This window comes from Bubalus bubalis, chromosome 8 (genome assembly GCF_019923935.1).
Source record: "Bubalus bubalis isolate 160015118507 breed Murrah chromosome 8, NDDB_SH_1, whole genome shotgun sequence".
Taxonomy (NCBI): domain Eukaryota; kingdom Metazoa; phylum Chordata; class Mammalia; order Artiodactyla; family Bovidae; genus Bubalus; species Bubalus bubalis.
In genome coordinates, this window is record NC_059164.1 from 106261504 (window position 1) to 106277317 (window position 15814).

The 15814-nt window shown below is 50.5% G+C and overlaps 1 protein-coding gene across 3 annotated transcripts in view; it reads left to right on the forward strand.

Annotated features, from left to right (window-relative positions):
* Positions 1–587: 587 nt before the first annotated feature.
* CLCN1 (chloride voltage-gated channel 1) overlaps positions 588–15814 on the forward strand; it is a 38966-nt gene continuing 23739 nt past the window's right edge. The window contains 8 exon segments of one of the 3 annotated variants that reach the window (NM_001290916.1): positions 588–845; positions 4118–4238; positions 4630–4761; positions 5335–5463; positions 5748–5881; positions 7538–7615; positions 8657–8735; positions 15271–15396. In NM_001290916.1, coding sequence (NP_001277845.1) covers positions 666–845; positions 4118–4238; positions 4630–4761; positions 5335–5463; positions 5748–5881; positions 7538–7615; positions 8657–8735; positions 15271–15396 — 979 coding nt within the window. In that variant the 5' untranslated portion in view covers positions 588–665. 3 annotated transcript variants of the gene reach the window in all.

The following is a 15814-nucleotide window of genomic DNA, read 5'->3' on the forward strand; positions in this document are numbered from 1 at the left end:
CTGGCAGACAAGAAAAGGCAGAGCTGGAGGAGAAAGCTGAACATCGCTTGGGTTGGGAGAGCTGGTCCGACAGATGAGGACTAAACCTGGGGGGGACCCAGAGCTGGAGACGAGCCCACAGGGGAAGACGGCAGAGAGGCACCGCTTAATCGCCCAGGTGAGCCACTCCCCAGTGTTTCTGGACCCTAGAATCACTCCACCCAGCTCCCAACTGCTACCTCCCTACGGAAGGATGGACTGACGGAAAGAAAGAGGGGGACTGCTTAGAGGGTGCAGACTCGGGGAGCACGCAGGTCCAAAAGCCTCAAAGCAGTCTTCCACCCTGATCTGGACGGTATTTATAGCCAGACCAGTGGCCCAGGGCTGGAATCCTCTTCCTGACGCAGGAGGGGGCCGGTGCCTGTCCTGCTGGGGGAATTCCCTGTGGGGCTGCCCCCCAGGTTCTTGTCCCCACCCCTCCCCCGCACGGCTCTCACACCTGCTTCGACCCCAAGCAGATCAGATGTGGCAGTGGGGGGGTCATGTGACGGAGAGATGGCTATAAATAGCCGGGGGTGGGCATGCTGCCCCAGACGCCTTGGGGACAGGCAGGAGGAGAGGCTTAAGGAGCTGTTCTGGGGGGAGGGTGGGGGCCGGCAGGCCGAGGCCTGGCCGGGGGTGGGGGCATGGAGCCGTCGGGGGCCCAGCAGCGTGGGGGCGAGCCCAGCTGGTGGGGCAGCGCCCCCCAATACCAGTACATGCCCTTTGAGCACTGCACCAGCTACGGACTGCCCTCCGAGGACGGGGGTCTGCAGCGCAGGCTCCGGAGGGACGCGGGCCCCCGTGCCACCGCCCACCCCACACAGGTAAAGTCCTCAGAGGAGGGGGCGGTGGGGTCCAGGAACCAGAGGAGCCACAGATCGGGGGAAATGGAGAGGCAGGTGGCGAGAGGGGGCAGCATGATCTTTCTAACTTATAGTACATGGTCATGTGTTCCAAATATGAACATTCTTTAAAGGTCTGGGTTCAGCCTGGTGGTCACCTTCTACAGAGATACACGTGCACCTGAACACAAGCTTTACTAACTGAACCCCCCGAATCTGGGGTGGGGGAGAAGGCAGAGCCACACGTGGGTGCCGAGCCCGTGCTTACATAAGCTACATGAGGGGACTGGCAGAGGAGCCCACACCTCTGTGTGCCCGAGCCATCCTCACGCCCTCACCCTGCACACAGGCACCACCAGATTCTCCCTTCCCACCCTCAGCAGAACACACACATCCACACTTCTGCAGAGGCAGAAAGGTGGGGATAAGGGGAGAAAATGGACAGAAGAGCGTGGTCAGTGATCCAAGACAGACCAGTGTCAAATGAGCAGAGGAAATGTAATCAAACTTGCAGGTGGGAAGATTCATCAAGTGAGGTCCCATGAGGTGGTAGCACCTGGAGAGATACAGAGCTCTGATCTCGGTGAGGTGGGGGTGGGCGGGTGGTGCTGGTGAACTAACTAGGGGTTTGTTGTTGTTCAGTGTCTCAGTCGTGTCCAACTCTGTGTGACCCCATGGACGGCAGCCCGCCAGGCTTCCCAGTCCTTCGCTGCTTCCTGGAGTTTGCTCAGACTCATGTTCATTGAGTCGATGATGCCATCCAACCATCTCTCCTCTGTTGCTCTCTTCTCCCGCTGCCTTCAATCTTTCCCAGCATCAGGGTCTTTTCCAATGAGTCCAGGGTAAATATCCTTCAGGTGTAGACATTGAGGAAAGGGCAGTGATGGTGGGGGCATCCCTGAAGGACAGATTGGGAACTTGTTGCAGATAAATACCCAGGTTAAGTTCAGCATGAACGTGCCTGTAGAGGGACAGGATGGAACCTGTCAGAGGAGGGGACCAGGAAATCAGGATTTAAAAATGTTTTAGCTGATGAGAGGTAGACTGTGGGCAGGGCAGGGGAGCTGAGGGCTAGGCTGGGGATCTCCGTGCTGGGGGTCCAGAGAATCCACATCTCAATCCTGACCTGGCCTGAGGATGGTGGGTGGGGGCAGTTCCTGGAGAATCAGCTGGGGGGTGAGGGCACAAAAGCCAGGGGAGGCTCCAGTGGTGAGTCAGAGCAGGCTTCCTGGAGAAGGTAGCCTGGAACACAGTGCGGGGTTGGACAGGAAGACCCCACACTTGTGGTCCTGGGCTGTCTGTCACCGGGTACGTGGTCTGAGTAGGATGTCAGCTTAGTAAAGATGCAGCTACGGTGCCTTCTGGTGATGGCGAGCAAAGTGAGCACACCAGCACGAAGCTGAAGGGACTCGGGAAGTCAGGCTGGGGAGGTGCAAAGAGGGGGAGCTCGGACTTCCGTTTTCTCTGCTGAAATCTTATTATGGAAATTTCACACTTATACAAAAATAGAAAGAGTGGTGTAATGAATCCCCAAGTACCCCTTGCCCAATGATTAATTATCAATTGTTGGCATCTTTGCATCCATCCTCCCATCCCTGGCCCTACACTCATGAATCCAGACAATATGTCCCTTTCAGCCTTGACTTCTCTTCCCCCTCCCAGCCCTACTCAGATGGTGAGTCCTAGTCCAGCCAGCACAGATTTGGCTCTTTTATTTTTATTTTATAAATTTATTTATGTATTTGACCTCGTTGGGTCTTAGCTGCGGCACACGGATCTCTCGTTGTGGCACATGGACTCTCTAGCTGTGGCTTGGGCTCCAGAGCGCCTTCAGGCTCAGTAGCTGTGCTTAGCATGTGGGATCTTGGTTCCCTGACCAGGGGTTGAACCCAAGTCCCCTGCATTGCAAGTGGCTTCTTCACCACTGGACCACCGGGGAAGTCCCCAGATTGGACTCTTTTAGTGTTTCCCAGCCCAGGTTTGGTGTGTAGCACCCACTTCTCATCTCCTTCAGCCTGGGACCTGAGGTGGCTTGAGGTAGTCCATGTGCTGGCCCCCATGGGAAGTGTCTTCTCTCAGGTCTGGGGAGGGCATGGAGGAAAACATGGCTCCCTTCAGTCACTAACCTCATCCCAGAGCAGGGTATTAGTGCCTCCTGCTCAGGATTCAGGCATAAACTCAACTGCTCGTATTGTGAAATCAGATCTCCTCCACTCAGGCTCTCCGAGAACCAGCAACGTGGCCTGGCCTGACCCTGGCCCCAGAGGACAGAGTTAGTGTGGTGGAGGTGGGGCAGGCTAAAAAGAGTTAGTATACCTTGCACATATACAACACCCCAAACACAAATGCTCTACTTTGGGAAGAAGTAGACTGACCTGCCTTTTGGAGGCTGGGTCCAGTTTGTGCCTATAAGCACGGGGAGGGGACGTGGATGGGTCTTCTCTAAGCCTGGCAGGGCATCTGAGGAGCCTCATTAAAGCTAGATACCCAAGGCCAAGAGCCACCAGGAGTACCTGCTAGCCTGTCCTCACCCCGTCCATGTCAGTGTGAGGGGGCTCCAGGGAAGCGACAGAGGGGCCAAGAAGCAGGAAGCAGTGACACACAAAACATGTCATTGACGCAGATGCCCAGTCTTAGCACAGTTCTCGTATCCCTGCTTCAGAGTAGGAATTGGTTCCCTTGCTGAAGGCTGCTGTTGAGAGAGATGAGTACAGATGGGCAGGAGTGTGGATGGATGGACAAGGGTGAGGAGTGGGAACTGTGTGGATGGATGGTGGGGAGTAGAGGGCATTGATGACCCAAGTGACCCTGCATGAGGCCGTCAACACCCAGGATTTTTAAAAATCTATATATTTTTGATTGGAGGATCACTGCTTTACAATGTTGTGCTGGCTTCTACCGTACATCAACATGAATCAGCCATAGGTGTACATAGGTCCCCTCTGTCTTGAACCTCCCTTCCACTTCCCAGCCCATCCCACCACTCTAGGTTGTCACAGGGCACCAAACACCCAGGATTTTAAAAAGCTGTTTGTTCGATTTATCTGTGGGTCTATATGAAGTGAAGTGAAGTGAAGTCGCTCAGTCGTGTCCGATTCTTTGCGACCCCATGGACTGTAGCCCACCAGGCTCCTCCGTTCATGGGATTTTCCAGGCAAGAGTACTGGAGTAGGTTGCCTTTTCCTTCTATATACTTCCTCCTATTTCTTTTGACTCTTCAACGAGACAGACCTTTCCCATCTCCCTCTATCCAGATCTATGGCCATCACAAAGGGCAGTTCTCAGGCAAGGAGCAGGACAACGAGATGCCCATGACGATGGGCTCCAGCGCTTCCATGGACAGCAAGGACGAGGATCACTATTCTAAATGTCAAGGTGACGGGGACAGGGGAATGGAGGTGTCTGGAGAGGAAAGAGGTACAGGGATTAGGGTAGTAACTCTGAAGACTCGTTGTGTATTTCTGACTCACGGTCCCCATCTGCACACCAAAGCCCTTCTCCAAGGAAAAGACACGGCTCCCATGTCCTTCTCACACTACCTTCCCACCATCCCTCCCACATGGCCCCAAGAAACCAGAGTTTAGAAGGGAATCAAGTAGCCAGAGAGGAATTGGACTCTGGTGCCTTCTGAAGGGCAGAGAGGTGAGAAGGAACTCAGGGAATGAGATGTACAGACCGGAGCCCTAGAGGCCCTCAGCTCCCAGCCCTAAGCTGCACACCCAGAGCAGCGACTGGTTACCTGCTCCTCTGTTCTTTCTTTTCCTAGATTGTATGCACCGCCTGGGACTTGTGGTGAGAAGAAAGTTAGGGGAAGACTGGATCTTTCTGGTGCTTCTGGGGCTCCTAATGGCTCTGGTTAGCTGGTGCATGGATTATGTCAGTGCCAAAACGCTTCAGGGTAGGTGTAACGTGGCCCTTTGCCCCCCTAGCCCTCCCCACACTGCAGTTGTTCTAGAGTTTCCACCTAGGGTAAGCTGGGGGAGCTTCGGGATGGTGCTCAAAGAACAGGTGTGACGCTAGTTCAGGGACACCAGACCCAGATCCATTTTCCCTGTCCCTTTCTATCAGCCAGGCTGTGGGCGCCTCTCTCATAGGGTGACCAGCTTGTGCTAGTTTTCCGAGGGCTTTGCAGTTCGGGCAACTGGAAACATGTGGAGTCCCAGGAGCCCCTCGTGCCAGGGTAACAAGTGGCTGGGTGCTCACAGACTCTAAGGAGGTGCCCTCACTGTGGTTTGCTGCACTGCGGTCCACTCGACCTCCCACAGGTGGTGGGAACTCAAATGGGTCATGTCACTTCCCCCAGCTCAGATCCCCCCACGAGACCAATGAGAATAGAGCCACTTCTGAGGTCCAATGGGGACAGTGGCCACTCGAGCATGCTCTTAGCACGGCTCTCCCCGCTGCGGGCATCGGGGCGCACGGACACGCGGTCCATCCTCGTAATACTGAGCCCGGACGCCTGTCTCCGCAGCCTACAAGTGGTCCTACTACCAGATGCAGCCCAGCCTGCCTCTGCAGTTCCTGGTCTGGGTCGGCTTCCCCCTAATCCTCATCCTCTTCAGCGCCCTCTTCTGCCAGCTCATCTCTCCCCAGGCTGTCGGTGAGAATTTCCCAGATCCCACCGCGGCACACTATCACCATAACCCACAGCATCTCAGGGGTCTGTAGACCTCGCACGCCCCTCCTCCCCTCCCTCCCAAGCCTGTTCTCCGCTTTGCCACCGTCCCGCTCTCCCCGCTCACCAACCCCCAACTCCCCCCGCCACCACAAGACCTTTCGCTCCATCCCCATGTCCACTGTCTGGATGTCCATATTTTAACCTCCAGCTTAAACTTGCACATAATCACTTAAAACAACAACAACAAAACAACAACACGCTTTTAGGCTCTGGAATCCCTGAAATGAAGACAATTCTTCGCGGGGTGGTCCTGAAGGAGTATCTCACCCTCAAGGCCTTCGTGGCCAAGGTAGTGGCCCTGACCGCAGGACTGGGCAGTGGCATTCCTGTAGGGAAAGAGGTAAGACTCCATCCAGTTCCTGCGGGGTGAGCTGGGCAGGCCCTCCAGCAGAGGGCGCCACAGAGCCTAGAGGGAGCTGGCGGGGTCGGGGAGGTTGGGACCATTGGAATTCCTAGGGTAACAGGGAGGGTCCTCACCCTGGAGCACAATGACAAAAAACATCAGAGCTGGGAATAGCTTAGAGCAGAGTCACCTTTAGGGCAATCACTACTGGCATCTGAGTAATTCTTGGTTCTAGGGGGCCGTCCTGTGCATTTGTAGGATGATTAGCAACCTCCCCAGCCTGTCCCTCCTACAAGCCTGCAGCAGCCACGCGTTGTGACAATCAGAAAGTCTCCAGACATCGCCAGATGTCCCCTGGGGGCAGAATCTCCCCCAGCTGAGAACCACTGCCTTAGAGACAATCCAGACAAACCCTGTGAAAACTGAGACCTAAAAGAGGCTGTGCTTTTTTTTCAAGGTTACTTGTAACCTTGTAAGAAGTTACATATAACTTCTTGCCCTGCTGCAACCAGAGTTATCTTTTAGAAATGGTATCAGAAATAACTGCCCTCTGGTTAGGAACTTTAAATAACTTTTCACTTCTTTTTTTTGTTTTTCTTTTGGCCATTCGACATATGGGATCTTAGTTCCCTGACCACGGATCAATCCTATACCCCCTGTGGTGGAAACACAGGGTCTTAACCACTGGACCACCCCAAGAAGTCCCTCCATTCCTTTCAAAATGAAGTCTAAACTTATTTCCCGGAGCCTGTGATGATTAGGCACCTCTCTGTCCTCCGGGGCTACTCCTCCTTCCGGTGCTGGAATGACAAGGCAGTTTCTGCCACTCAGCCACCAAGTCTGCCCCCCTCCAGGTTCTTGTACTTGCTGTGCCCTCAGCCTGGAGCATTCTTCTACTGAGAACCCCGTGGCTTCTGCCTTCACGTCCATCAAGGCCCTACTCGGCTGTGACCTTCCCTACCCCACCCTTGTCTTTTCTCTTTCTCTTCTGGTGTTCAGCCACTCAGTCGTGTCTGACTCTTTGCAACCCCATGGACTGCAGCATGCCAGGCTTTCCTGTCCTTCCCTATCTCCCAGAGTTTTCTCAAACTCATGTCCATTGAGTCGGTGATGCCATCCAACTATCTCATCCTCTGTCGTCCCCTTCTCCTGCCTTCAATCTTGCCCAGCATCAGGGTCTTTTCAAATGAGTCACTTCTTCACATCAGGTGGCCAACATATTGGAGCTGCAGCTTCAGCCTCAGTCCTTCCAGTGAATATTCAGGACTGATTTCCTTTAGGATGGACTGGTTGGATCTCCTTGCAGTGCAGAGGACTCTCAAGAGTCTTCTCCAACACCAGTTCGAAAGCATCAGTTCTTCAGCACTCAGCCTTCTTTATGCCCAACTCTCAAATCCATACATGACCACAGGAAAAACCATAGTTTTGACTAGTCAGTTTCTTCACAGCCTCTAGAATTTTCTGAAATGATAATGTGCTGGGCATCACCTCCCTTTCTCCCTGGGTTGAACCTCTGCGAAGGCACAACTTCTATCTTAGCTGTATTTCTAGTTCCTGGTAGTGTCGGGAGCAACCGATGTCTTTCCAAGAATGCCACCAAGCCCCCCCACCCGACCCCTGCCCCTGACCCCTCGTCCCCCTCCTCTCTCCCAGGGCCCTTTTGTTCACATTGCCAGCATCTGCGCGGCCATCCTCAGCAAATTCATGTCGGTGTTCTGTGGGGTGTATGAGGTAAGGCTGAGAAGGGCAAAGGAGGTGGGGCTGTGCAAGCTGGCGGCTCGGGGCTGGGCTGCCTTGGCCGCGATGCTGAGCCGGGCACTGCGCTAACCCCCGCTCCCTCCGCAGCCTGCATCCACGTGCCCCCGGCCCGCCTCTTCCAGCCACACGATGCCGCTGTTTAAGCCCTTGCTGGTCCCTTGACGCCCTCCCTCCCCTATCCGGCCCCTGCCACGGGGTTGGGGGAGGTCGCACATGGTCCGCTCCGCGCCGGCCACCATGTCAGTTACCCTCCGCGATTCCCTCGGGGGCCGCCCCATCCCTTTGTAGTTCCTGGTCCTCCACCCCGCGTCTCGTGCGCTCCAGCCGCGCCCTAGCCCTCCACCGCCTCGTCCCCGCGCTCCTCTGTTGCAGACCGTGCCTGGGCAGCTTGACCTCCTGGTGTCGGCCTGCGCTGTGGGCGTGGGCTGCTGCTTCGCAGCCCCCGTCGGAGGCAAGTTTCACTTCCTCCCTATCCCAGTTGGCCTGAGGGGTTGTGGAGGGGGGTGCTCTCATAAGCTTTGGGGTGGGGTGGGGGTGAGGGACTGATCGCGGAAGGGGGATGGGGGGTGGGCCTTTCAAGGACTGACCCCGAATCACATCCCGAATCACTCACTTTCTTAAACCAGAGAGCTGTGTGTTCTTTTAGAAGCAGCTGGCTCTTTCTTGCCATTTGCCAAAGCCCTTTCCTGTTAATACTTCTGGCCCTGATTGTCCCCAGCCCCCCTCTCTGGTGACCATTTAGGCTTACCTGCCTTCTGTAAATTTACCTAACCGGTTCATTTTCTATGTCTGGCTTTGCGCTATGAGATCAATTCCTGTTTGCCAAACTAACTGAGTTTCTCTTGGCCTGGGATGGCACTGGGGAGATGGGGTCCCTGTGATGGATTCCCTGTGACTCAAGTCTCTCCTTCTCTGTCCCCCCTCCTTGCCTGTTCTCCTTCCTCTCCTGCCCGCCTTCCTCTCCCTGCCTCTCGCCCTCTGTCTGTCTCTCCCCGTCTGTCTGTCCCCTAGTAGCAGCCATACTATTACACTGACATGCTGACGGTGGGCTGTGCCGTGGGAGTCGGCTGCTGTTTTGGGACACCTCTTGGAGGCAAGTGATGGACCCGCTCCTGCATCAGTGCACTTGCCTGTCCTTGCTTCCAAAATGGTTACTGCCAGCATCCCCAAGTTTGAGTATTACCAGTTTAAACAAGAGTAAAGCCAGATAGCTTTTAGTGAGCATTTACTATGTGCCCGCAGTGTTCTAAAGACTTTACATCCCTTCCCGCCCAGAGCTGTATGAGGTTGATATTAAAGAGAGAAAGTGACTTGCTGTTAGTAAGTGGGAGAGCCAGGAAGGAAAACCGAGGTGGCCTCTGTGGGACCCCTACTTATATTGTGTTTGTGAGTGCTCAGTTGTGTCCGACTCTTTGCGACCCCATGGACTGTAGCCCTCCAGGCTCTTCTGTCCATGGGATTTCCCAGGCAGGAAAACTGGCATGGGTTTCCATTGCCATTCCCTCCTCCTGGGGCTCTTCTGGACCCAGGGACTGAATCCACCCGCGTCTCTGTGTCTCCAGCATGGGCAGGCGGATTCTTTACCACTGTGCCACCCGGGAAGCTAGACAGCCTTTTGTATTGTTGGATATTTTTGCCCTTCACTTATTACATCTTCTAACAGGGGACTTCTGTGTACATTTTTTTTTCCTTTTTTGCTCTTTAATCATTCATTTTTTTGGTTGTCATTTTTTAAATTGAAGTGTAATTGACATCTCTATATAGTTGACATCTGTATGTATTTTCTTCTCCAGAAGAAGACTTACCTTTGCTTGTATCTTGTTAAGGGCATGGGAGTTTCAATTCAATTCAGTCGCTCAGGTGTGTCTGACTCTTTGTCACCCCATGGACGGCAGCACTCCAGCCCTCCCTGTCCATCACCAATTCCTGGAGCTTACTCAGACTCATGTCCATAGATTTGGTGATGCCATCCAGCCATCTCATCCTCTGTCATCCCCTTCTCCTCCCACCTTCAATCTTTTACCAGCATCAGGGTCTTTTCAAATGAGTCAGTTCTTCACATCAGTTGACCAAAGTATTGGTATTTCAGCTTCAGCATCAGTCTTTCCAATGAATATTCAGGACTGATTTCCTTTAGGATAGACTGATTGGATCTCCTTGCTGTCCAAGGGACTCTCAAGAGTCTTCTCCAACACCACAGTTCAAAAGCATCAATTCTTTGGTGCTCAGCTTTCTTTATAGTCCAACTCGTACATTCATACATGACTACTGGAAAAACTATAACTTTGAGTAGACGGAGCTTTGTTGGCAAAGTAATGTCTCTGCTTTTTAATATGCTGTCTAGGTTGGTCATAGCTTTTCTTCCAAGGAGCAAGTGTCTTTTCATTTCATGGCTGCAGTCACCATCTGCAGTGATTTTGGAGCACAAAAAAATAAAGTCTGCCACTGTTTCCACTGTTTCTCCATCTATTTGCCATGAAGTGATAGGCAAATATCCTATTTCTTTACCACTAGCACCATCCTGGAAAGACATTTAGATGAATAGTCAGCTTTATTTTTATTTTGGGCATGCTGCACAGCATGCAGGATCTTAGTTCTCAGACCAGGGATTGAACCCGGCCGCCTCATTGGCAGTGCAGAATCTGAACCACTGAACCACCAAGCAAGTGCCAACAGTCAGCTTTAGATGAGGACTACAGATGAGAATTAAAGGCTTATTTTTTCTTGACTGCAATGTAAAGTTGAGTTTAGCACTTTCCTACTGTTTAACCAAGGGCAACTTTTCAGACTTTTCCTTGTCCTGGATGACTAACAAGTGTGCATGGTCAGAGACAGCTGCTGTATCTGTTTATTTACTCATTGGTAACAGTTGTAACCAGATTTACAGAGCAAGGATTATATAGATCACTGGTTGGATTCATTGGTGATAAAAAAAGATACCATGTTAACAATTGGAGAAGCAGAATTGCAGGAAAAGCATCTGCTTCATAAATGCACCAGCTGTTAGAGGTATCTTTCAATTATGAAAATGTAATCAGTCCTTTCATAGAAGAGTCTTCGGGAAACCAAGATGACTTGGCTCAGGAATGATACATGTATAAACATTAACAGTTAATGAAAATGTACCATGCTCACTTGAACTGATGCTAAAGCAACGCACACAGCATCAGGGAGATAGGTTGGCAAATGAGCTAGCTGGCATCCTGCTTGCACTACTGTGGTCAGCTCTTGTCATTAAAGTCAGTGTCCCCAGCAGTGAAGGCTAGCCTGTTGGAATTTCTGCACAAGTTTACATGTTCACACTACATTTATACCCACTCTCACCTTTATTGAGTCTTTTGCCTTATAAATCCAAAAGGTCTGAAGAACACTTTTAGAAGGTAGCATTTTTTGTTGTTTTGTTTTTAATCCAGATTCTTTTAAAGTGAAGAGAATATGAATTTTTTTTTTTTTTTTTTTTTGCATAAAACTAGAACTTCTGGGATGAATGAGGAAGGTTCTTCATGATCCTGTCTAGACACTGGGAGAGGCAAATAGTTAAGTTACAGATAAAACATGGCTCTTGACATAAGTTGACATAAGAAAATGTTAAGCATTGAAAAGTTAAAATGTTTTGTTTTTAGGATATTAGTAGTAAGTGGCAAATATTAAATGAACTTGCAGATAACCTTATTTGATAGCTATATTTTACAAATATGGATTAATTCTAAAAAAAAAAAAATAGTATTAGAGTAATTTATTCACTCTGTAGTCAACTCTTAATGCCTTACACTGATGAAATCTACTTCAACATTTGGCTGAAACGACTCCATATATGCCCTCTGCCGTGAGCAGAGGCAGCACCTCTGGGTGCTATGCTGGTTACTATGCTTGCAAGTACCCACAGCAGAAAGGGTAGACAGGAAGGCCAGCAGACCATCACAGCCCACTCAGAGAAGCATCCAAGTGGCAGCCTGGGCAAAGTGCAAAGAATATTCTGGAGAGAAGAAACAGCATTGCACAGTCAAGACATTCAGGAATAGAATGTCAATACGTTAGCATTGCTAGAGGACACAGGGGAAGAAATGACAGGAAATGAGTCTGGACAGGTACCTGGGGGGTGATTCATGAAGGTCATCTTAGGAAATGCTCAATAATGTCAGTTTCATTCTCGAGGCTGGAGTTTGCCTGAATGTGTTGTACAGAACACAGTTCATGGTGTTAGTAGACATAACATATAAACAGTGTTCCAAGATCAGATACGTTGGAAAGTACTGTGTTTAATAGATAGTTTTTTAAACAGGAAGAGTTCTCAGAACGTTCAATATACTGACATACCCTGTGAATATCCCATGTGTGGCTCAAAGACAGTATTTCCCGCAGAATCCTTTTTGCAAGGACCCTTTTTAGGGAACTCGTAGTATCTCATGGACCCGACTTTGGGAAATGCTGTCGTGGGTGAAGGGGAGTCGGGGAAGAGTTTCAAACAAGATAGTGACACGGCCAGCTTTGGCCAGACAGAACTGGCCTGTGGATTAACAGGATTTATCCAGGATTAACAAGAAGACTATTGTCGTAGTCCTGATGATGCTAGATGGTGAGAGACTGAACTGGGCAGAGGCAGAGGGGATAGAGAACAGGATGACATATAAGGGTGATAGAAAAGAAAATGAATGGGACCTGGTGGCTGATTTATGTGAGGTTATATGAAAGATAAGAAAGGAGGAGGAATCTAGGCTAACTTTCAGTTTTATAAGGAGGAACATGCGGTGGATAGTGGTATTGCAAGCAAGATAGGGAATATAGGAAGTGAAACAGGTCTAAGACAGTTGATAAATTTCGCTTTGAATACATTGAGTTTGAAGTTCCTGCAACATCTCCAAGTGACGTCAAATAGGCAGCTGGCTTGCTGAGTCTGGAGTCCAGGAAAGCTCAGCTTCATGCTGAGCTGAAAGCATAGCTTTGTCAACCCGTCGGTTAGCAAGGGGGTGGTAGTTAAAGCCATTGGCATAAATGAAGTTGAAAAAGTGGATCTACGAGTCACAAGAGTCAGAGACCAAGGCCCGTGGTGCCAGAGGAGGAGACAGAGAGGAGCCTCCAGGGTGGGAAAGAGAGCGACGTTACGGAACCTAGGAGACCAGAGAGTTTCCAAATGCTGTTTGTGTTTTTTAATGCTTTGTTTCCTTTTAGCGGCACATTTTCTGTTTGGCTCAGGCAAATATGAAAATTCACTCTCGCTCCGAAGTACACAGTGACAGACTGTTACAGAACGTGTCCCAGAACTCGGGAAGGGAAATCTAGCCTAGGATTTCAAAAGCTGGTCGTCAAATATTCGTAAGTTGGATAGTTTACATTTCGACAAATCAGAGCCAACTTTGGTTTTGTTCAGTTCAGTTCAGTTGCTCAGTCGTCTCTGACTCTTTGTTACTGGTGAAGAAAAGGAGCAGTTTGTTCTGCCTGATGCCCCCTACCCCCGACTCCCCAAATCCTCCTTCTAGGCCAAGAGAGCAGCTGCCAAACCTGATGAGATTTGGGGAGCAGGGTGGGGCCAGGGGTGGTTGGCAAAGGGCTGTCCCTCAGATTCCCCATCTTCTGAATTTCCACCCATCTATGATCCCTTGCTCTTTTTCTTCCTTCCCCTGTCCCCCATCTGCCCTCCTTCCCCTCCCCTCCTCTCTCTTCTCCTCTCATCCACAGGACAAGGCTTTGAACCCTGGTGATGTACCAGGCACATAGGTGTTAGGTGTTGGGAATCCAAAGAACCTTCAGTCCCAGGGGGACCGCAGAGATGTAAAAAGAGAACTACCTCTGAAAGTGCTAACACGTGCTGTGATGGCCCAAATTCCCAGAAAACAAGAAAAGGGAGGGACTGTTTTTACCTGCAGAGGGGGACTGGGGATCCCAGAGAGGGGGGACTGGTTCCCAGAGAAGGGGAACCACAAGGTATCCTCTGCCCAAGTCCAGCAGCTGTTGCACATGGGAGCAACCATTAGGCCACCCTCGCTGTGGCTTAAATGACTTCCTACCGCCATTGACTGTCGCCTGCAGCAGAAAGGGCTGGAATCCTGAGAAATCAAGAGACGTGACTTTTGGAACCTAGAACAGGGGGAAGGAAATGGCTCGGATGTGAGAGGCCACCAGAAATGGGAAGCAGGTGGCATGGTTGCGGGGGGTGGGGAGGGCTGTTCTTGGCCGACCAGTAGCCACAGAGAGCAAGGGACAGGAACCTGACCTAGTTCACAGGCTTTCCTGGGGCCAGGGCTCTTTCCACTCAGGCAGTTATAGGCTGCATTTCTTGTTTTCCGTCTTCAGCTCTGATAAAGATGAGGCTTAGCCAGGTGTTAGGTAATTCTGTTGTCAGTTTCCAGTTTGCATCTAATCACAGTCTTCTCCCCGATTCGTGGTATGTGTAAAGATTATTTTCTTTGCATCTCTTAGTCCTTTATGCCCTTGTTAGCTTCCTTCCTTTGTTTCCACCAGCTCTTGCTATTTTTCTATTTACCTTCTCATTTCTGCTCCAGCATCTACTCTCAGAAACAGGGCAACTTAGGACTCTCAATTAGCTTGCCTTCTACCTCACCCTCCTTTCTTTCTTTCTTTTTTTTTTTAATTTTATTTTATTTTTAAACTTTACATAACTGTATTAGTTTTGCCAAATATCAAAATGAATCCGCCACAGGTATACATGTGTTCCCCATCCTGAACCCTCCTCCCTCCTCCCTCCCCATACCATCCCTCTGGGTCGTCCCAGTGCAACAGCCCCAAGTATCCAGTATCATGCATCGAACCTGGACTGGCAACTCGTTTCATACATGATATTTTACATGTTTCAATGCCATTCTCCCAAATCTTCCCACCCTCTCCCTCTCTCACAGAGTCCATAGGACTGTTCTATACATCAGTGTCTCTTTTGCTGTCTCGTACACAGGGTTATTGTTACCATCTTTCTAAATTCCATATATATGCGTTAGTATCACCCTCCTTTCTTGAGCATAATGGTTTGTAACTTCTTTGAGCTTCTTGGTATCCTCCCCCCTGGATCTGGTCCTTTTAAGTCAGGTTTTTTACATTTTAATTAGAAAAAAATATTAATGAACCCTCTCTTGGAATACTGAGTACTGTCAGCTCTTACAAAGTCCCTTCCTTTTTGTTTTTCTTATTTCTTCCCTAAAAGTTGCAGGGTACATGATGCATGGGAGAAGGGAGGAGAGATTGCAGGGGTGGGGGCGTTATGGGGTAAATCTTGAGCTCTGCTTGGTACTCTGATGAGCACTCACTTTGGAAGCTTTCCCTCTTGTAACTTTTCTGCAGAAAATTTTCAGATCCCTGTGGATATCAGACAACCGTGAATTCCACCCAGCCCTGATTTCAAAGGGGTGGAGCAGGCACAACCATCATGTGTTGTGGGTTACACCCCCCTGGTTGCCCATTTCTCTGTGTCTTGTTGAACCATCTCTCTAGTCAGCAAAAACTGCTAGCATGGGCAGGTATATGGTTTAGAGCATGGCACACTCCAAGAGACCATCCATTCCCACTACTGCTCCCCCCTCGTGGCTCAAGGAGCCAAAGCTCCTGGGGTCCCCGGGGTGGGGGTGTGGGAGAGAGCCTCACCCCTGGCTTGCACCTGACCTGACTTCCTTGCCCTGTAGGAGTGCTGTTTAGCATCGAGGTCACCTCTACCTACTTCGCTGTGAGGAACTACTGGCGAGGATTCTTTGCAGCCACATTCAGCGCCTTTGTTTTCCGAGTGCTGGCCGTGTGGAACAAGGATGCTGGTAACATGGGAAGCATCATTTGGGAAGTGGGACCAAGGCCCAAGGGTATATAGAGGGCAAAGGTACAGGTCGTAGAGTAGGGTTGTTGTTTAGTTGCCAAGTCGTGTCTGACTCTTCTGCAACCCCATGGACTGTAGCCCACCAGGCTCTTCTGTCCGTGGAATTTTCCAGGCAAGAATACTGGAGTGGGCTGCCATTTCCTTCTCCAGGGGATCTTCCTGATCTAGGCATCGAATCTGCATCTCCTGCCTTGGCAGGCGGATTCTTTACTGCTGAGCCACCAAGGAAGCCCGTTTCTGCCAGTAGTGTTAGAAAAAAGAAATAGAAGAGGGGATAGTAGGTTTGGAGGAAACTTTAATCCTTAAGGCTGATGACCTTGGGTCCTCCTCGATGGCTTCTGTGACACTCCCACCATGAC